This window comes from Cynocephalus volans, chromosome 4, assembly GCF_027409185.1.
Source record: "Cynocephalus volans isolate mCynVol1 chromosome 4, mCynVol1.pri, whole genome shotgun sequence".
Lineage (NCBI taxonomy): Eukaryota > Metazoa > Chordata > Mammalia > Dermoptera > Cynocephalidae > Cynocephalus > Cynocephalus volans.
Genome location: NC_084463.1, coordinates 97,043,202 through 97,059,322, shown reverse-complemented (window position 1 = coordinate 97,059,322; position 16,121 = coordinate 97,043,202). Strand labels below are relative to the sequence as shown.

Below are 16,121 nucleotides of genomic sequence, written 5' to 3'. Positions count from 1 at the left end.
CTTTAGTTAATCAGGCTTTTAGAAAACCCATAGTATCAAATTTTTGAAATGCTGAGTCAATTCTGCAATGCTTAAGACTTGTGCAAAAATACTGGAATATATTTTATATTGGGTTTTTCAAAATTTAAACACTCCTACCATTGAGAGCTGGGGGCCTATGTTCCCTCCCCTCAAATCTGGGCAGAGTTGTGACTGCTTCAAACAACAGAATACAGTTGAAATGACCTTTCCAAATTCCTGATCTAACAAGTCATTGCACTGATTAAAATGATTATTGTTTTATGTCACCTAATTTGGAGTAGCGTGTTACACAGCAAAGATAACTTGAATAGCACATACAATATTTATAATAAAAACAAACAACTCTTGTTCCCTGATGGTTCCTCTTTCCATAGCATTCTATAATCCACATACAAGGGTACTTCAAAAGTTCATAGAAAGATTTGTATTGTCTTTTCATTCTATTTTTCTATGAACTTTTGCAGTCTCCTCATGCTTTCCAAAAAAGAGAGCAGATATGAAAACATGTGTATACATAACCATATACATTTTCTAAAAAGCAGACAAGAACAATTATTGTTCAATCACCTAAAAATATAACCTAATTCTGATATGTTATAAAAGTCAAAATATCCTCAAAGGACATCATGGAGACAGGTATATACATTAGTTTAGGTTTTTAAAAATTGTGTGGCTCTCTGTTTGGATGCAATTCCCAGCAATTCTTCCTGAGTGTTCTTGCCTTTAATAGGGTCTACTCTAAAGTGATCATTTTCTGATTTAGATTGTCCTCATTAACAACAGGTTTGGCACTGTTGATAACTTAGAAGTTTCCACACTAACATTTTATCTTTGAAGTAAAGGACAAACCCTGGCTCTACCTACATGTAGTGTGCAATCTCAAGCAAAAATGACAACTTCCCTGGGCTTTATCCGTATCTTATTTGATTTGATTAGGATGTCTTTAAGGATTAAATGAGAGAAGACATGAAAAGTCCTAAGCACAGTGTTAGGCACAAAAGAGATATTATACCTCTGAAATCTAACTGTAGGACTTAAGACTATTCCTCAGTAGCAACAGCAGAAGAAAATCACACATTTCCAGTAATAACATGGATTTTAGAATCATATTCTGTAACTTTTAGTAAGCTATTTTAAAAGGTAAGCATATTATGAAACATAACATCAATTTATGCCAGATTAGTAATATTTCAGTAATAGAGAAGGGAATTTACAAAGTTACCTTGATCAAATATTTTTCCCATCTGTCTGCTGTAACAGATTTGCCAATTTTCCTCATCAACTTCAAATGGAGCTCCACCAATTCTTTTGGAACTTAAAAAGAAGAAAAAAAACTACTGTTAGCTAGCAAAATAAAACATTTGTGAACATTTAAGATTATATAAAAAAAGAACTTTCCCCAACCCTGAATACTTTATGATGTTGATTCTAGCTACTTTTCAGATCTCTGAAAACAGAAACGCCTAAACTAGAGCAAGAAATTATTGAAAACCACTTTCTTGAAGATGAATAGAAATACTCATATTTTCATTCAAAAGAGCATCAGGTAACAGTGAAAACTAATGTAAATTATGGACTTTGGGTGATGATGATATGGTAAAGCAGGTTCATCGATTATAACAAATGTATCACCACAGTATGGGATGTCTATAGAAGGGGAACTTGCACAGCGTGGGGGGACAGGAAGTATTATGTGAACTCTCTGTACTTTCCACTTATTTTTCTATGAACCTAAAACTGCTCTAAAAAAATTAAGTCTATTTTTAAAAAAATCAAGTAAAAGCACTTAATTATACAACTAAAATTTCTAATCTGTTTCCCATAACATATATTTATTTGGCTTCTTTACTGAGATTTAAGATGAAGACACAGATACATAGAATTAGAAAGGAATCAAGGAATATAAATTCCAAGTTGATGGATAACTCAGAAATTGAGACTATGTTTTCAAACTGTTTCAAAAACTACTGATACACTAAACATCTCTATAACATCCATTTGGATCTTTGCTTGACAACTCTCATGGACAAAAAATTAACTCACCTTCTAAGGCACTTAGTAACACTTCCTGGACAGTTCTAATTATTAGAAAGTTACCCTTACTCTAAATCAAAATCCACCTTCCTATAACTTCCACCCCTGGTTCTGGCTCTTATTTTCTAGTTTCAAAGACAATACTTTTCATCGCTTTCATACCTTCAAATATCTGAAGATTCTTATATCTTCCTTTAGGTTCTCTGTTCTGATCGCAAACAACCAGAGTTCCTCCAAATATCTCTTGGGCGTGATCTAATTATGTTTTTAAATTATATTAATTAGACCTGAGTGAAATAATGGACACACACACAGCTCTCAAATATAGTAAATCCCAAAACCCACTATCAACCTAAGAGAAATTACAGGTATACTATCTAAAAAGGTTCCATATTCAAAAATATCAGAAAAATGTCAGATCAAAGAAAAATGTTGGGGCCGAACCCGTGGCTCACTCAGGAGAGTGCGGCGAGGCGGCGCTGGGAGCGCAGCGGCGCTGGGAGCGCAGCGGCGCTGGGAGCGCAGCGGCGCTGGGAGCGCAGCGGCGCTGGGAGCGCAGCGGCGCTGGGAGCGCTGAGGCTGCAGGTTCGGATCCTATATAGGGATGGCCGGTGCGCTCACTGGCTGAGTGCGGTGCGGAAAACACCAAGCCAAGGGTTCCGATCCCCTTACCGGTCCAGAAAAAAAGAAAAAAAGAAAAAGGTTGTTTTGTTTGGTTTTTACCACAGGTCTTTTGGAAGTCTTTATTGATTGCTCTTATGTGTACTGTGAATATCCAAGGTAGGGATATAATCTGCAGCATTCTATAATACTTGATCCAATATCTTCTAGCATACAAATGTTCTAAAGAACAGATTGGGAAATGATGTCCCAGTTTTTTTTCAGTCATTCTTTCAGATTCTTTATTCTCCACTAAAGCTACTTCTAACTTGAAACAATCTTGAAGTATAAAAACATTCACCCATTCAACAAATTTCTGTGGGTCTACTATTAGTAAAGCAAGAAATACTCCCTGTCTTTCATGAGCCTACTTGAGTGGGTCTTCTTATTGGGGCAAGGTGGTGGGTTGGGGGAGGGAAGGAGTGGTCACAGACAAGTAAATAGACAATTATACTAAGACCTGATGTCTGAGGTTGAGGGTACAAGGGACAAAAAGGAGAAAAGAACATTGCTTGTAGAAACAGCAGCAGATACAAATGACTAAAAAACAAAGTGATGATGGAACTGGCATGGACATAGAAAAAGGGCATGATCATGAAGAGCCTTATATGGTCAGACTAAGTTTAGATTTTATTTAAAGTTTAAGCAGGAGAGTGATCTGTATTTTAGAAAGATCTCAATGACTGAATTGGAGGAAGACAGATTTTCAAATTAAGAAAAACTTTTATTAGACTGTTTTAGGAGGTGAGGTACAAGGCAGAGATTACATGTAAATTCAGGAAAACATCAATCCAGAAAAATGGGAGTAGCGTGAACTAAGGTAGAATTGGTACAGAGAGAAGTGAGCATATCTGAGAAATGTACAGAAAACAAAATTAATGAAACTTAGTGATTGAGTGGTTGTGCAGTGAGAGAGAAAGAGTCAAGAAAACCTGAGGCACTGAAATCCTTTGATTCAAATCTATCTTGGCCTATTCACTGTCCACTAAGCATACTCAGCCCATTACCTAGTTGGCTTTATTAAAGCCTTCCACCTTCCTCTTTCTTGCCCACTTGAATCATACCATCTTTCAACATCTGGGCAAAACAAGTTTCAAAAGTCTCCATGACAGTTCTTTCCAATACCAGCAACTCCTTTGTCTCTGAAATGCCTGTCATACTCATATTATCTGTATCACATATTGTCTGCATCATTTAACAGTCAGCTAAAGCTCTGCACCACTTTTATGCATATCCCACACATTATATAGATATATGAAATCATGAAAGATTTTGATACTATGAGTACTATTTTTAAAAACCCAATTCAAGACAAAACTGAATATGCAATACATACATTTTTCATTCCACTTTATAAGTTTAGTAATTGTTGATTTAGGCACTTAAAAATAGATTACATATTACTTAACTTATTGTACAGCACTGTCCAATAGAAATATAAGGTTAGTCACATAATTTTAATTTTTTAGTAGCATATTTATAAAAGTGAAAAAGAGTCTAATGATTTTAAAAAGTAAATTTAGTTTAATTTTTATAAAAAAGAAAAAAGATGTTAAAATTAATTTTAATAATATTTTATTTAATATTATATATATCAAAATGTTATCATTTCAAGATATAATCAGTACTTCAAAATTGATATATCTTACATCTCTTTTCTGTACTAAGTATTTAAAATACATTGTGCATTTCATACTTTTACATCTCAATTTATACTAACTGTATTCCAGGTGCTTACAGGCCACATGTGGTGGCTACTGTACTGGAGAGCACTAAATAGTGTAGAGCTAGCACATTTAAAATTCAAATTTATAATCTACAATTTACTAACTAAATTTATTTATATTTCTTTTTTTTTTTATTTTCTTTTTTTTGGGCAGCTGGCCGGTACTGAGATCTGAACCCTTGACCTTGTTATAACACTGTGCTCTATATATTTCCTGTTAGAACTGACAAGCTGATAATTTTTAAGGGCACTAATAGCTCTTAATTTGTCAATTGATAAAAACAGGCAAAAACTTCAATAGAAAAATTAATCAATAATATAGTATAACAAATATTAAAATTGCCATACTTTGTATTCTCTAAAGCAGCACTGTCTATTCAATAAACCACTCTAAGATGATGGAAATGTTCTATATCTGCACTTTCCAGTTCAGTAGCCATTAGCCACATATGACTATTGAGCTCTTGATATGTGAAACTGAGGAACTAAACTTTTGATTTTATTTATTTTTAGTTAATTTAAATTTAAAGAGATATATATGTCAAGTGGGTATGGTTTTGGATAGGGCAGCTATACAGCATCAATCATATTTTTAAAACACATAATCATTTTCTAAAACACTGCCAAGCTCTAAATTCACTCATTTATCATCTAGAAGGCTTTCTAAATAGTCTCATTTCCAGAACATCAGAAAATTAACTTCCTTCTAAAAATCTGTTAACCAACTTCAAGTCATTCTGAAAAACATAGGTTTTTGTACCAATTGAACTGAGTAATTGACCTTTTCACATGATAGATTTGATACATAACCTTTCTTTCTTTCACAAGGCCTCAAGAGGTGAAAGATTCTGAAGCAGAAAGAAAAGGTCAAGGGATGTGTGAATTCATGAAAGGCCTGTCAACATGATGTAGGTATGAAACAGCAGAAAATGGTGGAATCCCAGACTGTATTATTGATCCAATTACCCAATGATGTTTTACACAGTCATGTGCTGCATAATAACATTTTGGTCAACAATGGTAGTTCCATAAGACTATGAGGCTACACCATACAGCACAGGTGTTCAGTCAGCTATAACATCTAGATTTGTGTAAGTACACTCTATGACGTTCGCATAACTATAAAATCATGTAGCAGTGCATTTCTCAGAATGTATACCTGTTGCTAGGTTATGCATAACTGTATTTTGACATCTTTCTAAGCATCCTTTTAGCACCAAATCTTAAAAATGCTGCTGCTTCTGCACCTCTATTCTGTTACTTGTAATATTGCTTTTTTGAATGGAAGAAACTTACAGCAGCTCCTAATGACTACAGACATAATTCTTCACATTCCTTAATAAAGTTTTTTACTTAAATTTCCTCTAAGCTTATAGGCTGAGATACAGTTTATTTTATCTAGGCCATTGATAAAAGAACATTGATTTCACACACAGTGACTGAAAGACAAGCTTACAATAAGTTTTTACTTACTGCCCAGATTTTAGAAACTCTGTAGGGGGAGCACAGCTATAGAATAATGAGACTGATCCCACAGGCCACTTGATCCTTGAAATCACTGTCATGTATTCAAATACCTTATCTTCAAAGAGTTCATTTAATCAATCATCCTAGTTTTCTGAAAAGCAAAGCAACAGCTCAAGACTATGAGCTGTAACTTAGACCGCCATCTGAAAAAGTATAGTACAGAGATTCCAGGTAAGAGATAAAACAAACAAACAAATAAACAAACAAAAAAAACCCCAAGAATAGCTCTTATGCAGGCAGACAAACCAAGGGTACCTGCTGCTCCACTTTAGGTTTTTGAGTTCCATTTAGAATCATATTGCTGTTCCCACATAGCTAAAGAAATGCACCAGACATGGCTCAGACTATTTCAGAACCCAAACTGGAAAATATATCTGCTATAAAGAAAGTAATCAGTGTACTACAAATATCAGCATAGCTAGAGATGGTGATAACACCAGCAATCCAGAAAGGAGAATAAACTTAAGAGAAATGGAACACCACACAACTACAGCACCATGTGAAACCCTAAGGAGAAGGTAGATGTTTCTTTAGGTAGAGGAAAGACTTCCAAATAAGATGAAGTGAGCCACCCTAACATCAGCCAGCTTTAAAGGGTCACTCTTTGCTTATACTTATAAACAGCATACTGACAGAGGGAATTTGAGGTGTTTGAGACAATAGCTTCTAGTACCATATGCCTTAAACTCTAATCAGATGATCCTATTTCCCTTCTCTGCTTTTTCTCTGCTCAATTTAACAATCAGAGGGTTTGGGGTGGTGGGCAAAACAAATTTTAAAAGAAAGAGTGATATGACAGTATTTGAAGGGGAACGGGGATTTTCCCCCAACTTTTTTCCCCCAATAATTTCAAATCTAGTAAAAAGTTGGAAGACTAGTACACCCTTCACCTAGATGCACCAACTCCTAACTGAAAGGGAAACACTACATAGAGTTAAAACCATCAGGGAATGCCTTTTACTAGAGACCATAAAGATAAGCAGCCAACCAAGCAAAGGAAGGTTGGAATGTGCCAGGCAAAAGGAAACGCGTGTATAAAAGTCCTGAGGTGGCCAAAAGCTTCTAGTGTGACTGGAAAAAGAAAAAGGTAAAATAAGCTGCTGGAGAAGTAAGCAAAGGCCAAATCTCATAAAGCTTCTGAGTCATGTGAAGAGTTTAGATTTTGGGGGAGGGCCAGTTAGCTCAGTTGGTTAGAGAGCAACCTTGTAATACCAAGGTCAAGCATTTGAATCCCCCTACTGGCCAGCCACCAAAAAAAGGCAAAAATAATCTTAAAAGATTAAATAACTTAGGGGAGGAAGATAAAACAAAGACTTGTAACATTGAAAAAATGAGCTTAGATTTTATTCTAAATATAATGATTCCCCACAGGAGGAACGTAGGAAAGTTTACATGCTCTAAGTTTTTAAAAGATCACTGTAAGATAATCTAGGGGCCTAGGGGGCGGGGCTAGATAGAGTTACAGATGAAACAAAATCATACTGAAGCTAGGTAGTGGTCACATGAAAGTTCATTATACACCTTTATATTTTTGTATGTTTCCCTAATAATATTTTCCATAATTTAAAAAAAATGGTGTTTATGATGGGGAGATCACTTTGGCTGCTCTGTGAAGAATGAATTGGAGGGGGTACAAATATGACTAATTAGGAAGCTATTGCTATACTTCAAGCAAGAGATAATGATGGCTTGGACTAAAGCTATGGTATTAGGGATGGCAAAGTTGATCCTTATATTTGTGCATCACGCTGATTCATAAATGCCTGTTTGACTAACTGTATCCCACATTAAACAGTCCCGCATCTTCAGCACCTAGGACAGTGCTTCACACATACCACACATTTAATAGACCTGTTCAATGAAAAAATGTGGTCTTTAAAAAACAAACTTGTTTTTCATAAACGTGAACTTCTCCTAACCCAAGTAACTGATTAGCAAATGAATAAAACAATAATACATGTTTCTTGCTCATACTTAAGGAACCAGATAGAAAAATATAGGACAACAAATTTCTAAAACCACTAAAAGAAACATGTAAAACAGACTATCCATTTTAATGATGTTAATTTGTGACACCCAATCAACAACACCCATGCTATAAACTTACAAATGAACAACCATATACTGGCTTTTATGAAAACTGAAGTTTTACAAAGCTTAGTGAGCTTCTTAACATAATACAAGAGGATAGGCTACCTAATATGAGCAAAAAAACCCCCAACAAAAACAGAAGAGACTATGACTAAATAAATGTTGCCCCTCTTTGCAGTCAGTCATCCCACTTCTAGCCTCAGGAAACCACTGATCTGTTTTCCTTCACTAAATTTGTCTTTTCTAGAGTTTTAAATCAATGGAATCACACAGTACGTACCTTTTTGTCTGGCTTTTTTCACTTAGCATAATTATTTTGAAATTCATACTTTGTAATGTTATTATGCCCTTGTACAAATACATTACTTGTTCACCCAATCACCTGTTGATGAACGTTTGAGTTGTTTACAGTTTGGGGCTATTATAAATAAACCTGCTATGAACATCTGTGCACAAGTCTTGTGTGGACATAAATTTTTATTTCTCTTGGGTAGATAGTAGTGGAGCTGATAGGTTATATGGTAGATGTAGGTTTAACTTAATAAGAAACTCCCAAACATTTTGCCAAAGTAGTTTCTCCATTTAATATACCCACCATTACTGCATTAGAGTTCCAATTGTTTCACATCCTCACCAACACTGAGGTGTCAGTCATTTTAAAAGGCTGTGTCTTCTACCTTGTTAGATGGAGTGTTCTAGAAATGTCAATATTGTTGTTCGTTGATAACACTGCTCATAGCTTCTATATGACTGATTTTCTGTTTAGTTGCAGTATCTATTACTGCGAAAGGAGTGTTGAAATTTCCAGTTATAACTGTGGATAGTATATACTTTTTCAGTTGTCCATTTTTACTTCACGTGTTTTAAAGCTCTGCTATTAGTGAAAACACTGTCTTCACATCTTCCTGATAAACAGCATTATGAAATATCTTTATTTATTTCTACTAATATTCCTTTTTCTGAAGTCTCCATTTTCTGATATTAATATGGCCATTCCAGCCTTCTTGTATGGTATATCATTTTCTATCCTTTTACTTTTAACCTATATCTTTCTGTTTAAAGTGGATCTTTATAGACCACTTATACTTGGGTATACTTTTCTATCTACTCTGACAATCTCCACCTTTTATTTAATTTTAATTAATTTTAATTAAAATACCACATGTGGTTAGTGGTGGCATAGTGGAGAAAGCAGGTTTAGACCAAGGGTTAGCAAACTACCGCCAGCAGGACAAATGCATCCTGTCACCTGTTTTTGTACTGCCTGTGAAATAAGAATGTTTTTATAATTTTGAAGGGCTGGCAGTGAGCGGGGGGATGGGGAATCAAAGGAAAAATAATATTTTGTGACACATGACAATTACATAAAATTGAAATTTCAGTGTCTATAAAGTTTTATTGGAACAAAACCATATTTATTCACTTATGTAATGTCTATGGCTAACTTTTATGCTATAATAGCAGAATTGAACAGTTCAACAGACACTGTATTTACCGCAAAGCCTAAAACATTCTTCGATATCTGGCTCCTTACAGAAAAATCTTGCCAACCCCTGATTAAAATTATTCATATTTAATGCAACTAATACAACTGAATTAAAATCTACAAACCTACCATTTATTTTGTATATATCCCAACATTTCTTTATTCCCTTCTTTCTTCTCCTTTCCTGTCTTCTTTTGGGTGAACTAACTAAAACTTTTTTCAGATTAACTGGATTGAAATGAACTTCATTTACCATCCACTACTGGCTAATGAGGTATGTTTCTTTATTTTAATTTTAAGTGGTTGCTCTAGGTTTTACAATATGCACATTTAGCTCAATATAGTCTACCATCAAATAATATTCTACCAGTTCACATACAATGTGAACACTTTTTACCATTAGAACACTATACACTTCCATTTCCCTGCTCTCATCCTTATGCTACAGGTATTAATATGTTTTATTTCCTCATATGCTGTGAAACTTGTGACACATTATGAATTTTGCTTTACACAATTATCTTTTTAAAAAACCTTTTAAATTAGGGAAAATGTGTTTTATATTTATTCACACATTTATCATTTCTTGCACTCTTCATCACTCTGTCTAGATCAAAGTTTCCATCTGATCCATTTTCCTTTCATCTGAAGATGTTTCTCGTACTGCAGGTCAGCTATCTCATAACAATTCTCTGGTTTTATTTGTCTAAATTGTTGTCTAGGTTTTTATTTCACCCCCATTTTTAAAGAATATTTTGCTGGATAAAGAATTATATGTTGACAGACTTTTTCATTCAGTACTTTAACAATGTTCATTATCTTCTAACTTCCATGGTTTCTAACAAGATGTCTTTGTTCCTCTATATACAATATAGCTTTTCCTTTGGCTCTCTTAAAGAGTCTCTATCACTGGTTTTTGACAATTGACTATGTCCTTTGTATGTCTGTATGTGCTTGCCTTGCTTTAGGTTTATTGAGATTATTGGATCTATGAGTTTACAATTTTCATCAAATTTGGAGACTTTTCAGCCATTATTTTCTTCCTATATTTTTGGCTCCATCCTTCTTCTAGGATATCAGATACACTTTATTAAGCCTGCTTGATACTGTCACATAGACCAGTGAGCACTTGATTATTTTCAGTTCTCCCTCCCTGCTTCATTTTACTATGTCTTCAAGGTCAATGGTTTTTTCTTCTGCAGTGTCCAATTTTCTGTTAAATCCCTTTCAGTAAATTTTTTACTTCAGATGTTGTGATTTTTCATCCCTATAAGTTCCATTTGGTTCTTTTTCATATCTTACACTTCTCTCTTTATGCTCATGTGTTTCTTTAAATACTTAAAATAGCTATTTTAACATCCTTCTCTGCTAGCTCCAGCATCTCTGTCATTACTGAATCTGAATTCTTTGGACTCGATTTTTCTCCTGATTATGGGTAACACTGGAACACCTTCTCAGCATATCTAGTAATTTCTACTTGGATGCTGGAAAACATCAATGTTACATTGCTGTTGTTGAGTGTCTGGATTTTACAATCATTCTGTATAGAGAGTTGGGCTTTGTTTTGGCAGGCAGTTAGTTATTTGCCAATCCACCTGATCCTTCTGAGGCCTTTTCTGTCAGCTTTATTACAAGGAATCCACAGGTTCTCCACTAAGAACCCTAGGCGCTCCAAAGAACCCTTCACTCTGGTCAGAGTTCAAATATTTCTGGTGTAAGCTCTGGGAAATGTTCTGCCCATAATTCTCTGGATATTCAGTGCCCAGTCTTGTGGAGCTTCACTCTATCCATATATGCCCCAATATTCAACAAAGATTCACATGGCCCCTATACAGCCTTCTGGAGTTCTTTTTTCCGCTTAGTTCCCTTCTTTTCAGAACCTGGCCCTGCAACTTCTACCTGCTACCTAAGCCTCTCCAAATCCAGTGTTTGTCTCAACTGGGTGAGGCTGCCAAACTCATTAGGTTCACTCTCCCTGCTTCTGTGGTCTTGAAGCTACTTCCAGGCAGGAAACAACAGTAGTGGTAGAACTTGCCTCTTTTATTTTCCCTATCTCAGGGATCACAGTCCTGGATCTGCCTTGGTATGATATCTAAAAGAATGGTACACATATTTTGGTCCAGTTCACTAGCTGTTTATGACAAGGGGGTAAAAACTCCTTATTACTCCCTCATGGCCAGAGATGGAATTCCTAATTTTTTAAAGCACATTTAAAAACATGTGAATTTGGGCAGATGATGTAAATTTAAAGAAGGGTGAATTATAAGTGGATCTATTTTTTATACATGAACTTCCTAAAGATAAATGGTATGTATTATCATATCATATATCATATAGTAGTTTTAAACATGTCCACAAAGGGAATACGGAACTTATATTGGATCCTTAAAACTATATAGGTGGATATTACTGTAGCCTTTTGAAGTTCACAAGTTACTAAATCCCCCAAGTCACACAAACATCAAGTGGCAAGGCTAAGATTTCAATCCAGCTAACACGAAAGCCCACAATTTTTGCACTATACCATCTTGCTTCCCACTAACTTCTCTCCACAGGTACATTCTAAGAAATTTAGCCTAACAAAATGAACTTACTAAAATCTCCTGTTTTATTTAGCAAGGTTACTATTAACTATCAATCGGAATATCTGATTGGCATAAGGAAAAGAAATTACCACATTGAGTGAAGAATGTTTCATATAAAGGCGATGATACAATGCTATTGTTAGCTCATACAACACTTTAATAAATAAATGCATATTTATTTAAATTTAAAATTAGCATTTAAAAATATTTACAATGGCTTGTGGACCCCTGGTTACTATTCACTCAAGCCAATAGATCCCTATGGAACACATATTTCCTATTTCATGTTCTGAGGCATTATATTCACCATCTACTGTTGGAGACCACTAGAATGTAGGTTCCATTAAAGTTTTATTCACAAGTCCTAGAAAAGAGTTTAGCATCAGTAGGCAATCACTACACATTGAGGAACAAAAGGTCCCCATAATTTTAATTCTATGAAAGTACAATGTGAGGACCATCCTGTCCAAATCCCTTAAAATTACAATAAAAACGGGGAAAAAGTAATGCACTGTTTTTCCAATAAATATGTAGTAACAAAGACTGGACTTCCCTTATTATTCCTGAATCGACTAAACAACTGGAAAAAAAAAATGTAAAACGACATTCAAGACATTACCAAGACTGTGAATTGTGATACATGAGATAAAAAACAAGGAGATAAACCCTACAATTGTCCCAATTTACTACCTGAGTAAAGAGGTGAAGAGGGAAGACCAGACAAAAACCTGTCAATCTCCCTGAGTCACAGAGATGAAGTTGAGAGTCAAAAAGGCAAAGGCAACTAGAGTTCACAGAGCAGAGCAAGACAGGAGAGAGCTGCAGAGAGCACTCTGGGAATTTGTAAAGGGTCCCCTCTGAGCATTCAACAAAGTACTGATCAGTACATGTATATGAGAAAACTAACCAAGATGAGGGAAAGAACCACTCAATATAAATAAAATGAATAGAGCCTGATAGTCACACAGGTCTACAAACAAGGCCTGTCCCCAGTAGCCAGAATGGAAAAGCTCATATTTCAAATAGCATTGGTTACAGCAGAGGTTGGCAAATTATCCCACAGATCAAATCTGATCCACTGTCTGTTTTTGCATGGCCTAACAACTAAAAAAAAAAAGAATGTTTTTTACGTTATTAAACGGCTGAAAGAAGTCAAAAGAAGAATATTTTATGATAATTCAAAACTATTTGAAATTCAAATTACAGTGTCCAAAAATAAAATTCACAACCATGCTCATTCATTTAAATAGTGTTTATGTTTCTGCTATGAATTGAATTGTGTATTAAAAACTTAAACCCCACTATGATAGTGTTAAGAGAGTGGGAAATCCTATTACAGTAATTGAAAGGTAGGGCTTTGAAGAAGTGATAAGATTGTGAAGACCAAGCCCTAGTGAAGGGATTAATCCACTGATGGTTTAATGGTGGTCATGTGCATGATTCTGATGGCTTTAAAAGGAGAGAGAGTAAGGAGGTTAGTCTCTCTCTTGCTTCTGCCATTTTGCCATATGATTTTGCATTTTGCCATATGATTTTGCCTGAGTAGCTGTGGAGTCACCACCACCAAGGCCCTCACCAGGTGTGTTCCCTGGACTTTGGACTTCCCAGCTTGATACTGCAAGCAATAAATATTATTTCTTTACAAAATACCCAGTTTCAGGTATTTCTGTTATAAGCAGCAGAAAAAGAGTAATACAGGTTGCTTACACACTATAATAGACTAGATGTGTAGTTCAGACAGAGACTATATAGCCCACAAAACCTAAAATATTTACTATCAAGTTCTTTACAGAAAAATAAGTCTTGCCTCAATAGAGAAAAAAGTCAACCCTAGAATGAACACAGATCTGGTCCCACCTAACAAAGCTTAAAATCAAGATGCTAAATAATCAATCTGTTTTCAATTATCTTAATCATAACCCAAAGCTCAAGAATAGTACAGGAATATAAAAATACCCATTACCTAGCACAGTAAAATTCACAGTGTCTATTATCTTCTCAAAAATTACCAGGCATGCAAAAGAAGCAGAAAAATTCAACCCATAGTGAGAAGAAAAACAAGAAATTACTCAGATAATAGAATTAGTAGAAACGAACATGAAAACTTATTATATGACTATAAATGACTATGATCCATATGTTTGAAAAGTTAGAGGAAAGACTAAACATGTTAAGTAGAGACAAGGTTAATATTTAAAAAGACCCAAAAGAAAATTTTAGACAGGAAAACTACAATGTCTGATACAAAAAATATACTGAAGGGGACAAAAGGTAGACAAGACTGCCAAAAAAAGAACAGTGAGCTTAAAGACATAACAATGAAAATTAAACAAAATGATACAGGAAAAAAAAAAAAAAAAAAAAAAAGACTGATCATGAAAAACTAACCCAATTACCCTAAAATAATAAAAATATAATAGAATAAAAGTTGTGACATGTAGCTACAGCAGTATTTGTAGAAAAATAGACAATGGAATACTACTCAGCCATGAAAAAGAATGAAATTCTGTCATTCACAGCAACATGGATGAGCCTGGAGACATTATGTTAAGTAAAATAAGTCAGGCACAGAAAGATAAATACTGTATATTCTCGTTCATGTGTGAAAAAAAGAGTTGAACTTTTATTAGTAGAGAGTAGAATTGTGGTTATAGAGGCTGGGAAGGGGAGGACAGAGGGGGGATGAGGAGAGGTTCGTTGATAGACACAGAATTACAGCTAGATAGGAAAAATAAGTTCTACTGGTGTACAGTAGTGCTGAGCATCTATAATTAATAATTTATTGTATTCTCTCAAATGGCCAGAAGAGAGGAGCTCAAATGTTCTCATCATAAAGAAAACATAAACTGTTGTGATGATGAATATGCTAATTACCCTAATTTAACACATTGTATACTTGTATTTAAATATAATTCTGTACCCCAAATTATGTACAATCAATATATGTCAATTAAAAATAAATTCCTTTAAAAAAAAAAGGAAACAAAGAAAGGTCTCAAATCAATGACCAAAGCTTTCACCTTAATAAACTACAATAAGAACAACAAATGAAACACAGTGTAAGCAAAAGAAAGGAAGTAATAAGTAGCAAAAATCAGTGAAACCAAAAGCTATTTTTCTAAGATGATCAAAAAAATGAATAAACCTTCATCCCAAATGGGCAGGCGACAGAGGGGAGGCACAAATTACAGTATCAGGAATAAGATGGATGACAGATAATTTAAACAAAATTCTATGAACAAATTATGTTGATAAATTCTATAACTCAATGAAATAGAAAAATTCCTTGAAAGAAACAAAATACCAAAGCTTATCCGAACAGAAACAGATAATAAAGCTCATCCAAATGGAAACAGATAACATGAACAGCCTTGTATCTATTAAAGAAATTTAATCTGCAGTTTAAAACCTTCCCATAAAGAAAACTCCAGGCCCAGGTGGGTTCATTAGTGAATTAAGCCACAAATTTGAAGACTATCAATTCTACACCAACTGTTCTTGAAAATTGAAGAAGAGGAAATGCTTACCAATTCCTTCCATGGGATCGACCCTATATTAGTCTGTTTTTGTTGCTTCTAACAAAATACCTGCAACTGGGTGATTTATAAAGAAAAACGTAATTTATTGCTCACAGTTTCTGAGGCTGGGAAGCTCAAAGTCCATCTGGTGGTGGCAACAGTGACCGAGGGGTTTCACATTGCAAGATGGTGGAAGCAGAGAGAGAGACAGACACTCTCCTCTTCTTTTAAAGTCCTCAGAACCACGCTCCTGACCACCAATTTTAATCCATTCACTACTTCATGGTCCTACAATCCAATCACCTCTTCAAGGCTCCACCTTCCAATTACCATAATAGGATTTCCCACCCTCTTACACAGTCACAGTGGGGGCTAAGTTTCTAATACATAAAACTTGGGGGACACAATTCAAGCTTCAGGGAGTTTGGGGGGGACATAATTCAGTCCACTACAGACCCCATAATGAAATCAGA

The 16,121-nt window shown here is 34.9% G+C and overlaps 1 protein-coding gene across 2 annotated transcripts in view; it reads right to left on the bottom strand.

Moving 5' to 3' along the window:
- Positions 1 to 16,121, bottom strand: part of RSF1 (remodeling and spacing factor 1) — a 156,834-nt gene that overhangs the window by 118,348 nt on the left and 22,365 nt on the right. For both annotated transcript variants that reach the window (XM_063094386.1, XM_063094385.1), the window contains exon 2: positions 1,244 to 1,335. In XM_063094386.1, coding sequence (XP_062950456.1) covers positions 1,244 to 1,335 — 92 coding nt within the window. The remainder of the gene's footprint in view (positions 1 to 1,243; positions 1,336 to 16,121) is intronic.